Raw genomic sequence first — 19888 nt, forward strand, 5'->3', positions numbered from 1 at the left:
GGAAAATACTTTGAATGATACATGTGTAACCAATTTGTCTCATTAAAGGCTCAAACATTGGGGGAAAAATGGCGGAAGCAAAGTTGAACACCTTTCATGTGTACAGTATACTGTACAATGGTTGTCAAATGATGTAATATTGTTTAGGGTAAACATTATACTTGAAAACAATTCAAATTATTTAAAATTTAATTGTTGTTACAATGCAATCTTTCATAAAATTTCTCATAAGAAGGCTAAATTTAGTGTAATTTGTCCATATTACAGGATCTTTCTCTCACAGAAGTGACCTTTGCAATGCACATGTGATACTGAAGCTACTAGAATTACCTGTCAGATGATTCAGGTGAAACAGAGAACACAGACATCTATTCACAAGAGCCACATTAGGTTAGGGCCAGGTATGTGGAAGAATTATCCAGACATGACAGAAGTTGAACGTGGTGGTGGTGATGGTGGTGGTGGTGGTGGTTATTGTGGTGGTGGTGATAGTAATGAAGTAAAAATGTAAATCTTAGCACACAATATCAGCTTACAGAGAAACTAAAACTGAGAAACACCACTGCCCTATTACGTTATTAGATGCAGCATACAATTCAGCAAGAAATTACTGGTATTACCTCTGAAGACTGTGTCACGTGGTGCATACCAGATGAATTACATGACCTTATTACTGAAACTTCAAATAAATATGCCCTTCAGAAAAACAGTGTCACTCAGTACTGCAACTTATTATGAAGCAACAATTTTATTTGGCCTTCATTTAGCAAACGGTGCTACAAAAACTACCACATTTGAGAACACACTGTCCCACAAAAAGTGAAACATCCAGAAGGCATGGCCAGACAGCACTGTAACTCCATACACATACACACCATTGGTGGGTATGTAAATGTGTAGGACTGCAATCTCGTGACACAAACAGCTACCAGTGTGTGTTAGCATTGTTCATTTTTAGCACTTATGGGGCCTAATAGCTTATACTAGAGGTGTAAACAGAGTCAGGTGTTGAATGATCAATGTAAAGGATCCAGAGATGCATGTTGTAATGGGACACCCTCCTCTAACATTGCCTTTCTTTAACCAGGCTGTATACGCGGACAAGGAAAAAAAATCCTGGATTTCTCCCGGATTTCCCAGTTAAAAATACACTTTCTCCCAGGTGAAAACACAGTTTTTCCCTGTTCACTGACAGTACATTTTCTCTAGGAATTGTATAACTTATCAATCCTTTGAATGGTTATGGTTTTATACACATGCATAGAATTTCCCATCCCTTTAGAAAACTAAACTCAGGGGAAAAAATACGTGTTTTGGAAAGATCTTTGATGTGCAGCAAATTGTGCATTGCATATTTTCATATTACGAAAGTATAAATTCGCATTCCACCAAACACTGCATGTTACTTTCTGAAGCACTGAAATTGAGATTGAGATGGGCTCTTGTAAGGCAGGTCGTAGGTCACATCACATGATCTCGCCAGCCGATGACAGCGGATATTCAGAGCTTAGGACATGTGATGTAGTCAGCCAATAGCAACATCACTGTTAAATAGTGTGAACACACAAACAGGAAAAACTAATGGTATAAATTAACGCACATAGTGTTGCAACAAGAAAAACAAAGCTTTCACATATAATATTGGTCCCTAAGGTTAATACGCTGCAAGAGAAGTTAAGCTTACACATATAATGTTGGTCTTTTATGCACGTATTACACTTTAAGATATATCACACCTGTGCCAGTAAAATTTTTAATAACAACATAAATGTCTGATCTTCTGGGCTCAAAATTCTTCTAAATGACTTGTCATCAAAGAGTTGAGTTTTAAATGAGAGTCAAACGCTCTGTGATTTAAGAAATTCATCGTACATACTCACACATAATTCAACTTGCGCAAAAGGAAATTTACTTTGAAAGCAATGCTTTTCAAACCACCATTCACAATATTTTCCCGCAACCTGTTAGAAATAGGTTCGTTTCAGCAGTTGCCAGAAAGCTACAGATAACAGGTGTCACCGTGCTTGCACAGCTACGTAGGAGGCCCGTATGTTCGTATGCGTAAAACATTAAAAGATCTTACATTAGGTCATTAACGAAACAAGACATCGAAGGATACTCCAAGAGCATCGGAATATCATGACCCATACTAAAATTTGCACATTCGTATGTCCAGATTCCCAACGAAGTAGGCCTCGACCTGATATTAAGCTTTTAAATTGTGGTTTTCGGGATGTAAATTTTCTTGGGAGTACCAGTACTGTGTTATCTCATGTTTGGCTCTTTATTGTGACATAATGCCATATGTGCTAGAAGATGAAAACGTGCACTTTAAATGTAGCGAACAGTTGAAACTAGACAATGGTGTGGAATTAAACACTTAGCTTCAAATATATTGACTGCCTCAGCGGAAAAGTTTAATAAAAGAAAATTTCTTTAGCAAACTGACAAAAATAACTTCATTGTACTGCAAGGCAATTAATGCTTGACCATCAGGAAAGTGGAAATAAAATAAAATCTGAAACTATTAACAAATTTTTGCATTCTGTAATTATGTGAATGTATTTTAATTTGCTTGATAGCTCCCGGCCACAAAAATCCGTTTTGTTTTCATTTGATGTGAGAGCAGTAAACGGAAACAGCAAAATCACTAAATGTAGACACTAGTCATGTGGAGACTACCCACTTCCCCACTATAACTCAGACTGCTCTGTGCATCAGCCTCTGCTTTACGATATTTCCGAAATGGGCCAGTACTACATAGCGGTTCCCCCCTCCCCCTTCCTCCCTCGAGCGTTTGAGGTAGGATGCCAAAACTTTGAAAAAATCAACTTTTCAAAAATATGTTCAGGCACTACTCAACTGTGCACATGCATGATCCTGCTCGTAACTGCTAAAACAAATCTGATGTAAACAGTTGTGATGTCACGCTCATCGGAGGCAATTTGTTGTTATGAAGCATTGCATAGTCTTCCTAAAGCCTTCTACACATTTTGCTGTTGGCAGACGCTTGTATGAGCACTGTGTTTTGTTGTTGTATACAGCGCATTTCCTTTGCATTTTTTTTTATTTATTTTTTTATTTTTTTCCCCCCCTCGAGCTCATGTTTTATTGCTGTAGTATTATTCCGCAGTAGTGGGATACAGTAATATCCTTTGTTAGAGTATCGGTTCTTACCAGTCAAAATTACAAAAATTTAACTGAAAATGAAAGAAATGAAAAATTCCTGTAATTCTAAAAAATTCCCGTGTTTTTCCCTGGTTCTCTCCCAGATGAAAAAATTCCCGGGTTTTTCCCAGATCTTCCAGTTGTCCCAGGTCGTATACACCCTGCTAATAGAAACAGCCAATACCAGGAATATTTTCGAATCTTGTATAAGTGAACATTACCTCAGCTGTTTCACTAAAAGAATTTTATACGATTTTGTATATGATGTATTATATTTCAGGCTAAAATTTATAAAAAGAAATTCGTGTGCCTCAGTTGCATTTGTGTGAGTGTGTATGTATTGTTGACAAAGGCCACTGGCTGAAAGCTTTAATTGTGAAAATCTTTTTGTTGTGTCTATTTGCGACAGCATCTCTGCTATATGGTGAGTGACAACTTTCCTTCCTTTAGTATTCTTACATTCCATCCTGGATTATCCATTGTTTAACAAGAAATTAATTTGTTACAATTGATACATATTAACTCTCTGTGTATAGTTAAAATTACTCTTCACTCAGAAATATTTGAAATTATGAAATATCTGGCATACTTAAAATTGATATTATTAATTGCACAATACTGGGAGCTAAAAGAAATGATAATGCTGAATACATGTTAAGACCAAAGAGAGAGCTATATTGGAAAAATGAAAAACTAACTGATGTAATGAGGAAAAGAAGATTACAGTTTTTTGGGCATATATTCAGAATGGGTCAACAACAAACTAACCAAGTAGATATTCATATTACCCAACAGCTACAAATCCAAGCCCGCATGGTTCACAGAGACTGAAAAGATCATGGAAAACACTGGAATTACAATAGACACAATAGAAAACAGAACACATTTCAGAAAGGCAGTTCAAAAGGCAGAATTTCAAGATGGAAAGAAAACAACTAGATGAAAGTGTACTCAAGAAGAAAGGGGACAACACACTAAAAGGATGAAAGAAATTTAGAAACTAAGGAAATCTAATACACTGACGAGTAGCCAAAGTTGATTCATCATAGCCTCCAAATGAGTTATTCGAAAGAAGAAGAAAAATTGCACAATCTAATGCTAATTATTAAATTTATTTCTGGATTCATTTACAAGGTAATGTTTTAAGTTGGTGATGATTCTTCTTTTGTTGAGAAAGTCTGCAAACTATTTTGAATATTATTAGAACTGCAGATTGAATAAGAGTAGTGTACATACCTCTGATGGAATCTGAAGTGTTTTTATGTTTGGCAATAACAATGTGAATTCCTGCTGTACGTAAGTGGAGATTGTGACATCAGTGTGATTTAGAAGACTGTGACATAATAAAAAACAGGTGCAATCAGAAATCATGCAAAAGGCTTACTTAAAATTTATCTAGTCACCTGGAACCCACAAATTAAAAAAAATTTCAGTCTGAAGAATCTAGCCCTTGACATGACAAACTGCAGCCAACAATGAGAAAATGATTATAGGTAAATAAGTTCTTTGTTCATCTTATGTCTCTTGATACTTTTGAAACAAATCAGTTTTTGTGAAGAGACTAAAACTTTACTGGTGATTTGTGGGAGTGTAACATTACAGAGTACTTGTGCGAGACACAATTATTAGCAAACACCTTGGGGCATCATTTTGAGCCCCCATTTGCCAACTGGTCAAACTGTGCAATTTCCAGAACTGATATTCAGATTTGACAGTGGCCTAACATCTGCTTGCATGGAAATGTGAGGGCAGGTGTACTTCTCTTCAAGGTCAGCAGCATCTGACCACCGCAAGGGTGTATCACCGTACTGTGCACCGAGCACACCGTATCTCCTTCATACTTGTGCCTGCCATTCAAGATCAAGTAATGGACTCACTGCAACATTACGTCATCCCACACCATTTGTTGGAGACTATCAGCAGCTGAACTGGCTAATTACCATACCATGTGTAGGCTGCCATTAACACCAGAACCCAAATGTCCTTATTTAAAGTGGAGCCAAAGTGAATATCAGACTGCTGATGAGTGGTGTTGCATTGTGTTTATCTAAGAATCGCAGGTCTTTACTACCCTGAATGACCATCGCCAGTATGGCGATAAACTTGGGAGAGGTCCCATTCTTCCAATGTTTTGGAGGGACACAGCTGTGTTACTCCTGGTGTTATGGTGTGAGGAGTCATTAGGTCTTGGATAGTACTGAGTGAGGCAACTCTGATAGCACAACAGTGCATCACAGATATACTGCATCCTCATGTATTATCTTTCATGTGACAGTATAATCCCCAGATCTGTCGCTGATACACATATGGGACCAACTCAAATTTCAACTCCGTCCCAATGCCAGTATCCAGGATTTAATGAACCGGTTAAAACAGTTGTGGGCTGGCTTGCATCAGGAGAGGATACAAACCCTGTATGACACTTTCACCAAGCAAAGCAGTACAAGCATCCAGGCCAGAGGGCTGCAACAGCATACTTATAAGTGGGCTCATACTGCCAAGTTCTTTGTAAATTTGACTCAGTTTTGTAGTCACTATAATAACATAATGTACTCTCTCAACTTGTGAACTTTCATTCTGTTTCCACCTCCCCTTCTGGGTGATTTACTTTTTTGTCAGGCAGTGTATATTGGAATAATATGATGCATTTCCAGAAAGTAAGTGTGCTCGATTTTCATACACTTTTGTTGGAAAGAGTGTATTTGAAAAAAAAAATTGCAGGGTATTGTTGATACACTTGCTGACTATTTTTCTATATAATTACCACCCCATTCAATGCATGTGGTGAACCGTGGCACAAGCTTCTTTATGCCCTTCTCAAAGAGTCTCACAATATCGTTGAGCATTGATAGTCTCCCCTGAAACAGAAATCCGACCAAAATGATGCCTTTTCAGTTCCAAAACATGGAGGCCATGATTTTTTTGCCCAAAATTGGGTTTTGAATTTTTTGACAGTTGTGGAATTGGTGTAATACCACTGTGATGACTTTTTGTCTCAGGCATGTAATGAGCCACCCAAATTTCATCTCCAATCACATGGAGCTCAGAAAATAATCACTTCTCAACTCATATTGCTCAAGATACTCATGAGCAGTACTGACTTGATTTTTCTTGTGCTGTTCTGTCAGCTGTTTTGGGGCCCCATCTTGCATACAGTTTCCAGTACTCCAGCATTCTTTCAAGAGTCTTATATAAGAAAGTTTTGGAAACATCACAAAAATTTCATACACTGTGAATTGGCAGTCTTCATGAACAGTTTCCTTTATCTTTTGCACCAACTCATCAGTCGAAATGGAAGGCCTTCCACTCCTCTACTCATCATGACATCTGTTCTGCTTCCACTAAATTTCCTACATGACTTAAGCACACTTATTTTGTTCATAAGACCTTTGTCATAAACCGTTTTTATTTGTGAAAAAATTTTGGTATACATTGTTCTTTCTACGAGAACAAAGAAGATCTCAGCACGTGGATTGCATCTGGCAGGATTTATTACCAAAATCTTTTGTGCAACCAGACACTACAAAACAAGTTTATGTACTACTGTGTTCCTGAAATACTCAACCTGGTCAGGCGATCTCCTCTACCACTCAGTGATGAGAACCCTCAAAAAACAAAAAAACACAGCCTGCTATGGCCACCGTACACTTACTTTCTGAAAATGCCTTGTACGTGAAGCATACATATGTTTCAAACAAGTTTTTTTTCCCCACCTGAGAAATAACTTACACTTGGTAAACAGTTCTGAATGACCAGTCAGTTGTCAAGACAAGTGTTTCAATATCAGACCAACATACAATTCAGTTATGAAAATGAGCTTACTGTTCCACTTGGGAAGCTAATTTTACATTGAAACTTCCTGGCAGATTAAAACTGTGTGCCCGACAGGCTTGAACTCTGAACCTTTGCGTTTCACGGGCAAGTGCTCTACCATCTGAGCTACCGAAGCACGACTCACACCCGGTCCTCACAGCTTTACTTCTGCCAGTATCTCGTCTCCTACTTTCCAAACTTTACAGAAGCTCTCCTGCGAACCTTGCAGAACTAGCACTAAGCCATGTCTCCACAGTATCCTTTCTTTCAGGAGTGCTAGTTCTGCAAGGTTCGCACGAGAGCTTCTGTAAAGTTTGGAAGGTAGGAGCCGAGATACTGGCAGAAGTAAAGCTGTGAGGACCGGGCATGAGTCGTGCTTCGGTAGCTCAGATGGTAGAGCATTTGTCCGCGAAAGGCAAAGTCCCGAGTTCGAGTCTCGATCGGGCACACAGTTTTAATCTGCCAGGAAGTTTCATATCAGCGCACACTCTGCTCCAGAGTGAAAAATCTCATTCTAATTTTACTTTGTCGCAAATGATTCCATTTCATGGAGTACTAAATGTGAGCAATACGCAAAAAGAAAACTTCAGCCTTGGGGAATTAAGGCTGGTTTTGTGTCACCCAAACAAGACACAACCAGGGCGAAAGCACCACAGGTGCGAAGATTTAAGATGATGCCAATGCCATGCAGGCTCACCACTTGTGCGAGTCCCATCAGCACCACTGGCGATGCTGAGGATGAAGATATTGACTTTGTCTCGGCCAGTTGCCACCCCAGTACAATCTGCCAATGACTGGACGACAATGCACAGAAGCCAACTCAGAAGATAGAAGAGCAGCTCTTGCCCAATTGGTTACAGATCACTGGCCAGGGCTGACTTAGACAATGGAACGTTTTTTAGTGAACTATTAGAAGTTAATAGGCAGTTGCAGTAAATTGCATTTGGTATGTACTGTGAAGTTTACCTACAATTATTTGCACTTAGCCATTGAGGGCCTATTTTGTGTTACATGCAGCGTTGCAGACTTCATTATTCAACAAGTCACAGAGATAACTAAACCTTTTTATCTCATTTGTGTGACTTTGTTACTAATTTGTTGGAGTGTTATAGAACCTTTGTTCTCCTATCCTGTTACCTGACACTGGGATAGCTGTGTAATAGTGACAGGGAGAAATTATCTTGATGATATAATGCACCAGAAGCCTTTTCATGAACTCACAAACTTCGTATACCATAACAACAATAGCAACTTGGCCTCCACAGTAGTAGCTACGTGGCCTTTACAAAACTGCTGACAGGGGTTTAGAAAATGGAAAAATTGTGATAACTTATTTCCTATCATATTGAAGCAATACTACTGAAATAAATCAAACACATCTTGTCAGGTATGTCATTCTACTTCTCTGTAAAAGACTATCTTTTTCAGGCTATGAATTATACTTTGATGATTATTTTTCATTAATGGCTTTGTTGCATACACTGAAAATTGAGAAAAAATAGCCACCAAGTATCATGAGGAGGAACTGCTTTAGGCATCTTCCAGTTATATGTATTTGGCAAAGAATACAAAATGAAACCAAGGGAATACAATTAAGAAGTCTAGATTACGATGATATAAAATAGCTTGGCAATAAAGGCTCAATGCTGACCTCCAGCTGTGAAGGGATAGTGAACTTGCGTTGGGTGAGTAGATGATAGAAGAAAAATGCAAAATTTTCTGAAATCCTAAGCCTTGAAAATGCCAAATTTATAACCAAAATGCAATAATTTTCAATTTTTTTAATAGCAAACTGCACTGTAAAACTCAAAATTCTTTAGATGTTAAGAATAACTGCATTCATTAAGCAACATGAAAGAATTAAACTAAGTTGTACTTGTGACATTTTTTCCACAAGAAACCTACAGGTACCATGGAGACACTGAATTGTTAAGCAGCACTCCAGTCAGAATACACTGCCTACAGTACACTGAGTAGCTTTTATGATGTTAAAAAGAGACTGTTGCTAAAATAGACCTAGAGTAATTTGTGTTAATTCATTTTCTGTGTCTGAAGGGAACAAGACTGCAAAAATCCTTACTGAGTTGGTACAAGTGTAATAGCAACCATGCACCATCATAACACAGTAATTAGTCGGTACAGACACTTCCAGTGAGATGAAACAAATATGAATGATGAATAATGAAGTAGCACACTATCTCTCTGAGGAGAACCAAGAGAAGAAAGTGGAGGCTCTGGTGCTCAAAGATTAGCTTATCACAATCAAGGCAACAGTGCAAAAAGTGAGAAATCAGTCCTGGGTTAGATTTCAAAATCTAATATCCTTAATATCTTGCTAGGCATTTCGAACTTGTGTGAGGGTCAATGCCCACTACATTTCTTGGACCCTCACATCCATTCTAGAAATCACTATGAATCACAATACATAGCAGCAAAGCAAGCAGTGGAAATATGTGGACCTACCACTGCAGAAAAAGTATTCTACCCAACTAATATCAGGCAAGGTGATGTTGTTTACATTAATAACTAAAATCATTGTCAATTCTACTGCGGTGCCCAGCATGGTCTATAGTGTTTTCTGTCTACCTGGCAAGGCAAAACGAGAAGCCCTAGCAATTCAATGAATGAGAAAAAGTGGCAACCTGAAGATCTTCTAAGAACATAATAGGTTGTACCACAATAAATGTTTAATGCTCCAGCTGAGCTGGTTTTCATTAATTATTAAAACTAATCAGTTTAGTCTTCCAGCCCACAGCTTTTAAGCCACAATCTCCCTCTAATTCTATAACATGACTTGGAATTTTATGCAAAACCTTCCAGTATTTCCTTCAAATGTTCTGCCGCTACTGCACCTGAGGCACCGAGTGAGCTGCCACAGTAGTCATCTTACTGGGCTCGCATTTGGGAGGACAGCAGTTCAAAACCCAATCCGGCCATCCAGGTTAAGGTTTCCCACGACTTCCCTAAATCACTCTAAGCAAATACCAGGACGATTCCTTTGAGACAGCACAAACAATATTCTTCGCCCTTCTTGCTTAATCCTTGTCTGTGTTCTGTCTCTAATGACTGCATTGTTGACTGGACATAACACTCCGAACTTCCTTCCTTTGCAACTGAGGAATGAGGTCCATAAAAACATTAAATTATGCCTAAGTTTACAACATAAGGAAAGGATAGATTGTTGCTTACCATAAAGGTGTGCCTGTCTGTAATTTAATGTATCATCTTTACATTAAGTAGAAATCTATGCTTCACTTGTTGACATTCCAACTTCAAGTTTCCTTTGCTTGACTATGCCTAAGTAAGCATTTTTTCGATGTTCCAATTCAGTTAGAATGTGGAGTCTTGTCCTACAGGAGAAGTTATACTGCAAAAATAGTCAATCAGTGTTTATGCTATACCCCACTGTGAAGCAATTAGAAAACCATTTAGCAGTCAGGCAGTTACTGTACTCTTACTCTCCCTTCCAGTGAATTAAAATTTGAATCTCAGCTACAACACTGTGATGCCTACAGCACAATGAATGTAATGACAAATATTTTTTTGTTCTTACCTGCTTCTTTGCACTCAGAATCTGAACTAGTGTCTGCTTGTATGCTGAATTTGATGTCTTCTCAATTTCGGTAAGGGCAAAGTCTGCAGCTTTTTTGACACCTTCTTCATTGACATCTGCATCTGCAAGGCCTCCTGGAATTGTCTAGAGAATAATTAATATTCAGTTAGGAACATAAATAGATCACTAGAAATGATGATACTGTGACTTACCAAACGAGAAAACGCTGGTAGATAGACACAATAAAAAACACACACAAATTTCAAGCTTTCGCAACCCACGGTTGCTTCATCAGGAAAGAGGGAAGGAGAGGGAAAGACGAAAGGATGTGAGTTTTAAGGGAGAGGGTAAGGAGTCATTCCAATCCCAGGAGCGGAAAGACTTACCTTAGGGGGAAAAAGGGACAGGTAAGTCTTTCCACTCCCAGGATTGGAATGACTCCTTACCCTCTACCTTAAAACTCACATCCTTTCGTCTTTCCCTCTCCTTCCCTCTTTCCTGATGAAGCAACCATGGGTTGCGATAGCTTGAAATTTGTGTGTGTGTGTGTATGTTTGTGTGTTTTTTATTGTGTCTACCAGTGCTTTCTCGTTTGGTAAGTCACAGCATCTTTGTTTTTTTTTTTAATATATTTTTCCCTTGTGGAATGTTTCTTTGTTTTATTCACTACAAATGTTGATTTTTATACGAAATTAAATTTAGTAACTAACTGTAAAAATGAGGTAAGTTGGCCTGAGCTATAAAAAGTAAAGTATCACCTTAAAACATAATTAGAAATATGGTAAAAGTATAAAATGTGTGCTCAATGCAGTTCAGACTGTTGTGGCTATGACAGTGTAGAAAATAAATTACTGAAATCTTGGAACAACTTGTTGATCTCTCTCTTCAGTTTTGCATACGGTGATTAATAGGTATTTATTTATAATTTAAGTAATAAAAATAACAACTCACCAAATAGTGGAGGTGCTGAGTCAACAATAAATATACAAAAAAGTGTGAGAACTTGTTTAAATAACAATGAATGACTCAGCCCCTCCACTATTTGGTTAGCTGTCCCCTTTATTCCTTAAATTATTTATATTACATTAAGTACATTCCTTAATTGTTCATTTCTATTTGCACAGAAATATTCAATGCTCAATGTTCAATTCTCAACCTAACACAGAAATGGCATACATGTGAATAAACTCTTGATTTTGGTTGGGCAGTTGATCTTAAATGTCAACTGTGAGATTGGTTGCTGGAGTATTTTCTTTTATCAGCTTTTTAACAAAGCCATATTATGAGTTTCATCCAAATAGATGAACCAGAAAACCAATCAATCATAAAAGTCTTTGTTTTGTACACGTAGCCATTAATTAACTTCATTGAGAGTTGGTGAAGGTTTGTAATAAGTTTTCTTTTATTACTATTCTTATATTTTTCAGCCTCAGGTAAGAAAAACAGTAATAAAAGTTTGAAGTTACAAGTATTATCAAGTCATCACCAGATGAAGTATTTTAAAAAAGGTAGAAGGGGATATTAAAATACAAGGAAACTACATTACAAATCTACAATTCTACGTACAGCTATATGCACTGTAATACATAACATAGTACTCGTCAACTCAACTGGGCTAGAGAGGTGTATCAACTGATAACTCCATAACAAAACAGCTTTTGGTTGTCCCTTTAAAAAATGCAGACAAAATGGCACACACATGTAAACATTTTGATACCTATCTCTATGTTCTTTGGTTTCCATAACAATGACTTTTTTAAAGTCTTTTCTTATCTGTTATCATGCCTCTCTTCTCCCTGCTTTTTTGTTTTTTCATTTGTTAGGATTCTTTTCAAGGCAGTTTGTACATGTCTAATAATAGTTTGATATGAGTGTTGTTTCATTATGGCAGTTTGGTACATAAACATAACACCCAGCTAGTAGTTTGCTATTCACCATTTTTGTCTGCAGGTCGACATATTCTATCCCGATTCTGGTGCAAACCTCACTTATCTACACCAGTAGTTAAAAAAATTTGTAATGTTAGCTTTGAGAAGGCTTTCTCTCTACTAACTCTCATTTTGTGAATTTTTTTATGTCTCTGATTTAAGATTACTCATCTTCTTATCATTATGTAGCTAACTGTAGCCTTCAGTTAGAGCAAATACAATTACATTGTAAATGCCTCTGTGGATCTGTTCAGTTGACAACTTACCATGTAATGTATTCAAATAAGTAATGCTGTGTACAGAAGTTTGTTTGCTTTGTAATTTAGATACCTAGTGTTTTGGCATCACCTTTTAACTTCCTTTTTAAACAGATCAACTGATTCAATAGTAATTCAAAACTGGTAATATACTACTCACATGACAAAAAAACTTTAGAACTGTGCCTATGTTTCCCTAAGGCAGCATACCCAGCCCATATACATCTATAACAAGTTTTAGACTTCTGTTCATGACAAGTGTTCTTGTTGTTAAGAAATGAGAATACTGTTTTTGTCGTTTGACCTCAACATGAACCAGACTCTGCAGGAGTGGCAAACAACAGACCCCAAAGGAAGATGCTAAGAGAGTAACAATAAGAATAAGAATCTTTATTAGCCGTTCAGTATTTTCTTATACAATGAGCTTCGTCAATAAGTTCAATTACAGTATAAAGATTGTTATATTCTCATAACAATGTATAAATAAGTCATATGAAATTTAGTGTAGTACAATAGCACACATTTGGAATTTTATATGTTATTAATCTTACAATAAAAAGAAAAACATTATACAGATTTATATTAAGCAAGGAGTATTCACGTTGATGACCCTATGTCATTATCATATACATGTTGATAACACTATGTCATTATCCTAAGCTATTGATACAAATTTAGGTCCTACTACAGGCAGAGGTACCTTTCTCTATGTCAAAACAGCAAATCTGCCATATTACAGTCTTTCAATTAATCAACTGAGTAAAATGCTTTACCTTTGAGCCATTGGCCCAATGTTGTCTTAAATTTACTTTTAGATACTGTTTGTACAATTTTAGCGAGCATATTAAACTGTTCGAGGCCTACATATTTATAACTATTATGTATCTTAGACAGTCTTGAGTATGGCAGATCAATTGTGTGGTTTCGTCTTGTATTGTGGGTGTGGACAGATGACCTAAGGGGATATTGAGCTATGTTTTCTTTTACGTGTAGTAAGCAATAATAGATGTACAAACAAGGAACTGTCATGATGTTAAGTTTTTTGAAATGTTCCCTGCATGTATCCCTAGGAGATAAACCCACTATACATCGAAGAGCTTTTTTTTGCCATCTGAAAATTGATATTGAATTGGGAGAATTTCCCCAAAGCAGAATACCATATGAAAGATGGGGTGGATATAAGCAAAATATGAATGCAGCAGTAAGTTTTGGCTGACATTACTCCTAAGCAATGATATTATAACTCTTATTCACAGATGAGGTGCCTGTTAACAGTGGATTAATAAGACAACTTACAAACAAATAAAAGTAACAGAAATGAATAAAATGCCAGGTACATACAACATCTGAACATCTTGCTGCAGATTAAAAACAATAGCTACACATAGCGAATACTTACAAAGAGTCAAAATAATGTTTAATAATGGAATAAATTAATTGGTAACTTCATTTAAATATTTTGGTTGGAATATACCTGTTAATGAGAGTAACATGGACACCGAAGACAACTCAAAAAAGGGGGAGAGAGAGAGAGAGAGAAAAGAAAAGAAGAAGAAGAGAGAGAGAGAGAGAGACAGAGAGAGAGAGAGAGAGAGAGAGAGAGAGAGAGTACAAACTGAATGCATGCATAAAGTGACACTTGGAAGAAATCTCTAAAAATCAGAATAAAATCATCTCTGTTTCAGGGAAGTGAAACATGGGAATTAAAGCAACAAAATAAGAGAACAAATAGTGCCATCACAAATGAGATTTTTTATAAAAGACATTCAATAATGTGTTTGAGACTGATGATAGCTACAGGGGACTTAATGGTGATACAATGACCAAAGAAGTACATAACTACCGGTCTGTCTCAATGACAACTACACTTTTATAAATGCGTAGGAAAATGACGCAATTGCCAACTGAGACTCTGATAAATTCAACAATTTTATTATTATTTGAATGGTCCACCCCTTAAAAAAAAGCATTGCTTGAAAGTAGAAGAAAAAAACATAAGCAGCAGAACATAACATTACAGAGCTGTTTTAGTGATTATCCACTTGAAGCTGCAACCATAGATGGAAGCTGAAGAAGGGGGATGGGGGAGGGAACAAGGAAGTCTTCATAAACGCATTAATTGACTGATGGTTAAAACTTCATAAAATGGGTGATGCCACAGGCTTACATTTTAATTGGCAAATAAACAATGAGAAAGCTTTCTGAAACAAGTGTAGGTGCACATCAAACTTTCTCCAGGTATTGTGTGTGTAATACAATTTGTTTGATCTGTACAGGAGTTTTTTCTTAAGAATACAATACATAAAAGCGATATTGTTTCCACATATTAACTAAGTACCTAGATTCAGCATTAAATCAATGTAACTGCAAGACATAAAAACCCATACAAAGAGTCAGTCAAGTACATCATTCAAGTTTATCCCTAACTTACTCCTCCTGTCTAGATTTATCAGTACTCACTTGTCGTCTCCTCCTTGCTGACTTTGCAGAGCAGTGTAAGTGTGTAACCTCTTTCTTATTTAGCCATGGCCTGTCCCACACCTTTACAGAGCAGACTTGGTGGTTCTGAAATGACAGAAACAAGAAAAAATAACAATGAAACTTAAGCTCTAAATAGCTTTTATATGGCTGCTAAAATATGATGCAAGTGTAGAAGGGGCCTCACACTGGTACATATCTGGGATTGCATCCTGCAGTGTAATGTGAAAGTTGGGGTACTTCCATCTTGTATGCTATCAAACAGATGTCCTGGTGTGGTATTTATTATGCCTCATATTAAATTCTTTATGTTCTTCAAACTAACTCTTGGAAAATATCTCCACAAGTGTCCACATCAGCAACAGGTTAAGATAATAAATGGATAACTTCATGTATTAGAAAGTCCTCCAAAATACTTAAATAGTTCAGTTTTTTTACAAAGACAGAACACTGATCCAGAGTTCCAAAATTATTAACACAGGTAAAAAAGATACAGCAGGATGCAGTCTGTTGAAAGAAAATAAAAGTAGTCATATGGGAGAACATAAAACATTAAACTGGAAGAAAACAGACAAGTATAAAAACATACAGATTGAAGGAGATAAATAGATAATACAAAGGAAGAAGCAAATTCTGTAAATACTATTTTTCTGGTACTGCAGAAAAGTTGTAAGAGGATTTTTCTAAAACTGATACAGCACACACGGTTAACTATGTATCCAGCACACTATCACCCCAAAACTAAGTATGCAGTTAGGAAAAAAATATAAAGATTGAAAATTAATGGATCAGCAGAACCTAGATGGAAGTGACAAACACTTTTCTGAAGACATGTGCAGACAGCCTACAAATTCCATTAACATAATAAAAGAATCATACTTTAGGTATTTTCTGCAGAGCAGCTATAGTTCATGAGTTGTGCCACTAATAAAAGAAAGGTAAAGGGAAAAATATTAAAAACTACAGTTTCACTGCTCTATTCCCATCGTCCTCAAAATTAATAGAATAAAACATGAAAGATAAGCTGATGAGTTACCCGAATAAGTACAACCTGCCTAATGAAGCACAGTGTAGTTTCTGAAGTAGTAGTAGTATCAATCATAACAAAAATTACAAAAGTCTTAATTGAAACTCTTGAGAAGGACAGCTGTATCGCAAACATATTTTTTAGACATGTCCATGGCTTTTGAACTGTTGACAATAAAATAACACTATATAAAATATAGGTACTAGGTAGGAAAAAACCACAGAATTGTTTTTCCATTTTTCAAACTGAGAAACAGGAAGGGAACTTCTGAACATTCCCATGTGAATCCATAAGCCAGAAGCCAGGAGGAAACAGCAAGACTGCTCTACTTACGCATATTGAAAACTACATTTTTCTTTGAGCTGTTGACTACCCTTTCCATTTATAGATCCAGCTTCACATGGCACAAGACTATACAGATTGACACTCTTCGCAATGCATGATCCACAAGTTCTTATATGAATGCTCATACTCTAGAATGAGATGTGATATTTCCCATACCTTCCCAGTTCTTCCTGATGGAAATAGGACTTTGGTGTGTAATGTGAAACATCATCACAAGAATAATGTGCTGATCATGAGGTTCTTCAATGCCTTGTTAAATGGTTAGCTCATAGTCTATTTTGTGAACAGTAAGTCTGGGAAGAATAAATATGGTTCTTGAGTTATGAATAGCAGAATGTGGTCCTGGAACTATTCTTCCTCATTTACTACTCATCAGCTATATCAATGACTGTCCAGACAGATGAGACATGGAGAAAAAATTTCTGATGACAGCAATATTAGAGTCACTGATGAAACACAAGACTTCTAGTAGAGAAGACAAATGAAATCCTCCTGGGTGCTTACAGTTCAGCAGTATGCAACGAATCTATAAGAAACATGGAGAAAAACAGCACTAACTTCATATTACAAAGGGAAAACAACTGTCACATTATACATAAATGATAAATTTGTACCCACCCTATAGTTCAGGTGTTGAGTTGTTGAAAGGCACATAAACAAGACTGACACCATCATTAGATTTCGAACAATGTGTTGGGTAGAGTGGGCAAGGGGGAGAGGAAGCCAGGAAGCAAGTGGGAGGGTGGGAAGGGTGGTTGATGGCTGGGAGGGAGAGGGCAGCAAATCCATGATATAGGGCACAGGAAGGTGGCACTGGTGAGCTTGTTCTCGTTGCAGGCAATGGAAGTTGTGCAAAATGTGTGATGACATGGAGCAGTTGGTTTGGAGGAGTGATAGGACAAAGTAAGAGGGAGACTGTGGAGAAGAGGCTGGGTATTCAGGATGAATAAAATAATGTTCATGGTGCAGAGGTGAAGTTGGGCACAGAGCAAAAGCTAGTGGAGATTGTGGAATCAATGACTGTGTCGCAAGAACAATTCCCATCTACATAAATCAGAGAGGGTGGTGTTGGGGGGAAAGGATCCAAATAGCACAGCCTGTGAAGCAGCTACTGGAGTTGAGTATGTTATGCGCAGCAGTGTGTTTTGCTACTGGGTGGTTAGTTCTGCTCCTGGCCACAGTTTGGTGGTGGTCATTCTTTTAGATGGATGGATGATTAGGGCTCAGGCCCAAATACAATATTCTACAGAAATTACAAGTGGTTCTGTCTCTGATTGGATACTACATGCTTGTAAGAGGACTGGAATAGCATGTGGTGGGTGGATGTTTCGGATAGATCTTGCACTTGTTTCTTCCACATAGTCTGATCCATGTGGCAAGAAATTGGTAGTGAGTGTGGTGTATGGACAGTGGACTTCCACTTTGGAGGGCTGAGAAGATTTGAGCAGCATATCTCACATTTCCATGATGGACTACATATCATCAGCTAGGTTCACCAGCGCCACATTCATACCCATGTGCTTGCTGCCTCTCCCTCCCAGCCACCAGTCACCTCTCCCCAATTCTCCCTCCTACTCCCCACCCTCCTCTCAGCCCACTCCCATGTCCAGTGACATAACCTCTCACTTCAACTGAGCTGCAGTGCTGGCAGAATGTAAGCAGCCAGGACATATAGCCATGCAGGTGTACAAGTGTTCTTTTTTCTCTGTAGAAAGCTTTGTCTGACAACATTCTCAGTCTGGATCATGTATCTAGTCGTGATTGTGAAAAACTTTCAGGGATGAATACTCATAGTGAATTGAAATGGAATGAATACACAAAGACAAAGATAAGGTCATCAGCATGGAAAGCCCTTAGGGTCCTATCATCAGAATTCAATAGACATACTGCTTCTATTTTATGTACATCCATCTTCTTAAGGATACTGGAATAGCTGCTACTATGTTTATGTGCAATAATAATGTTGCCTTCAGCTGTGTGTACTAGTTTTTCTTTATTTATGAAGGTTTCAGTATACAGGTCACTGTCATCAGGCCCACAGATACATTAAATATGTGAAACATAGTATACAAGAAACAAAACCATTACATTATATTGAAGACATCAACTAGAGAAAGTGTCTCCATTGTAAAAATGTGTAATAATTTTTGGAGAACTAAACAGCCTATACTGCCGGTATGTAGGGTTTTTGAGGACTTTATGCTTTGTGTGTATACTATGACAGTAACAGTCAATTAGGTTACAGTTGAAGATGTGTGTTAGAAAACTATCCAAGTAAGGTAGAAACACTATTTGTAATACCAGAGGAAAAATGCTCCTGTCAGAGCACAAAATAAAGGCAAATATGTTTCTCTTCAAAAGACTGCCAGAAAAGTGGGGAACTAGCTGGTCCTAATTCTGCCTTCCTTCAAAAATTTTGATTTGTGAACATATTTGCACTCTTTTAACGCAGAACATCCTAATTCCTTTTAATCAGTTTCTCTTTGTAGCTAAGCCTTCATATTCAGCACCCTCTCTCTTCTAATGTCTCATGGACATTGATGACAGTCTGTAGACAGCACTGGTACAATCTGCAAGTCCTGCTGTTACTGCTGCAAGGACATGCCCACTGTGCCCTTCTATCAGTGCTCGCCTTTGGCCTTTTGAAACCAGTGGTGCAGCAGCTCTGCATTCAGTCATGATTCATCTGCACTGTTGTACTAACATTTCTACACAACTTTCTATTGGTTCCAAATTTGCTTTGTCTTCAGTTTTGATTTTTGTTTACTTGTTGGCCTTATTAATCTGGTGTTCCATTTCACTGTTTGCCACTTTCTTGGTCAAGAAGTTGGCTGTCACACTCATGTTCAAGGAGAGGAGTTTGTTGCTGCCAAATTGTTATTAGCATCAGTTCCATGGGGTTACACTGAATCTTGAGTTCCACCAATACCAAAAGCAACTTGGTCAATCAAACCACTCATCAGTGATGGATTTGCAAGGACTTAGTTTGTAAAACTTTCTATGCAGATTGAGCCAAGACACAGCTGTCCTATTGGCTCCGAGTCCAGAACTATGCACTGCAGCCCACAGACCAAACAATCCTTCCTTGTATGATATCTTGAAAATTGCGCATTCTTTCAGGATCACACAGCCGCCCCAAGAATTGGTGGTCCAGCTGCTGTCTTGGAGCTGGAATACTCATAAGCCCTTTTCCCAATGGCAGCATCATGATTCATCAGTTTCAGATGTGCCAGTGGTCTCTGAACAGTTGTCACACCCTGTCGGCATAAACAGTGAGGTCTCCCAACAAGTACTGACTGCTTCACAGCACACCTGCATG

At 37.6% G+C, this 19888-nt stretch overlaps 1 protein-coding gene across 1 annotated transcript in view; it reads right to left on the bottom strand.

Moving 5' to 3' along the window:
* The window catches only part of LOC126267477 (kininogen-1-like), a 191082-nt gene that overhangs the window by 95649 nt on the left and 75545 nt on the right, over positions 1–19888 (bottom strand). The window contains exons 7-8 of the mRNA XM_049972759.1: positions 15180–15284; positions 10535–10678 (exon numbers count right to left, since the gene is read on the bottom strand). Of these exons, the coding sequence (XP_049828716.1) occupies positions 10535–10678; positions 15180–15284 (249 nt within the window). The remainder of the gene's footprint in view (positions 1–10534; positions 10679–15179; positions 15285–19888) is intronic.

This window comes from Schistocerca gregaria, chromosome 4, assembly GCF_023897955.1.
Source record: "Schistocerca gregaria isolate iqSchGreg1 chromosome 4, iqSchGreg1.2, whole genome shotgun sequence".
Classification (NCBI taxonomy): Eukaryota; Metazoa; Arthropoda; class Insecta; order Orthoptera; family Acrididae; genus Schistocerca; species Schistocerca gregaria.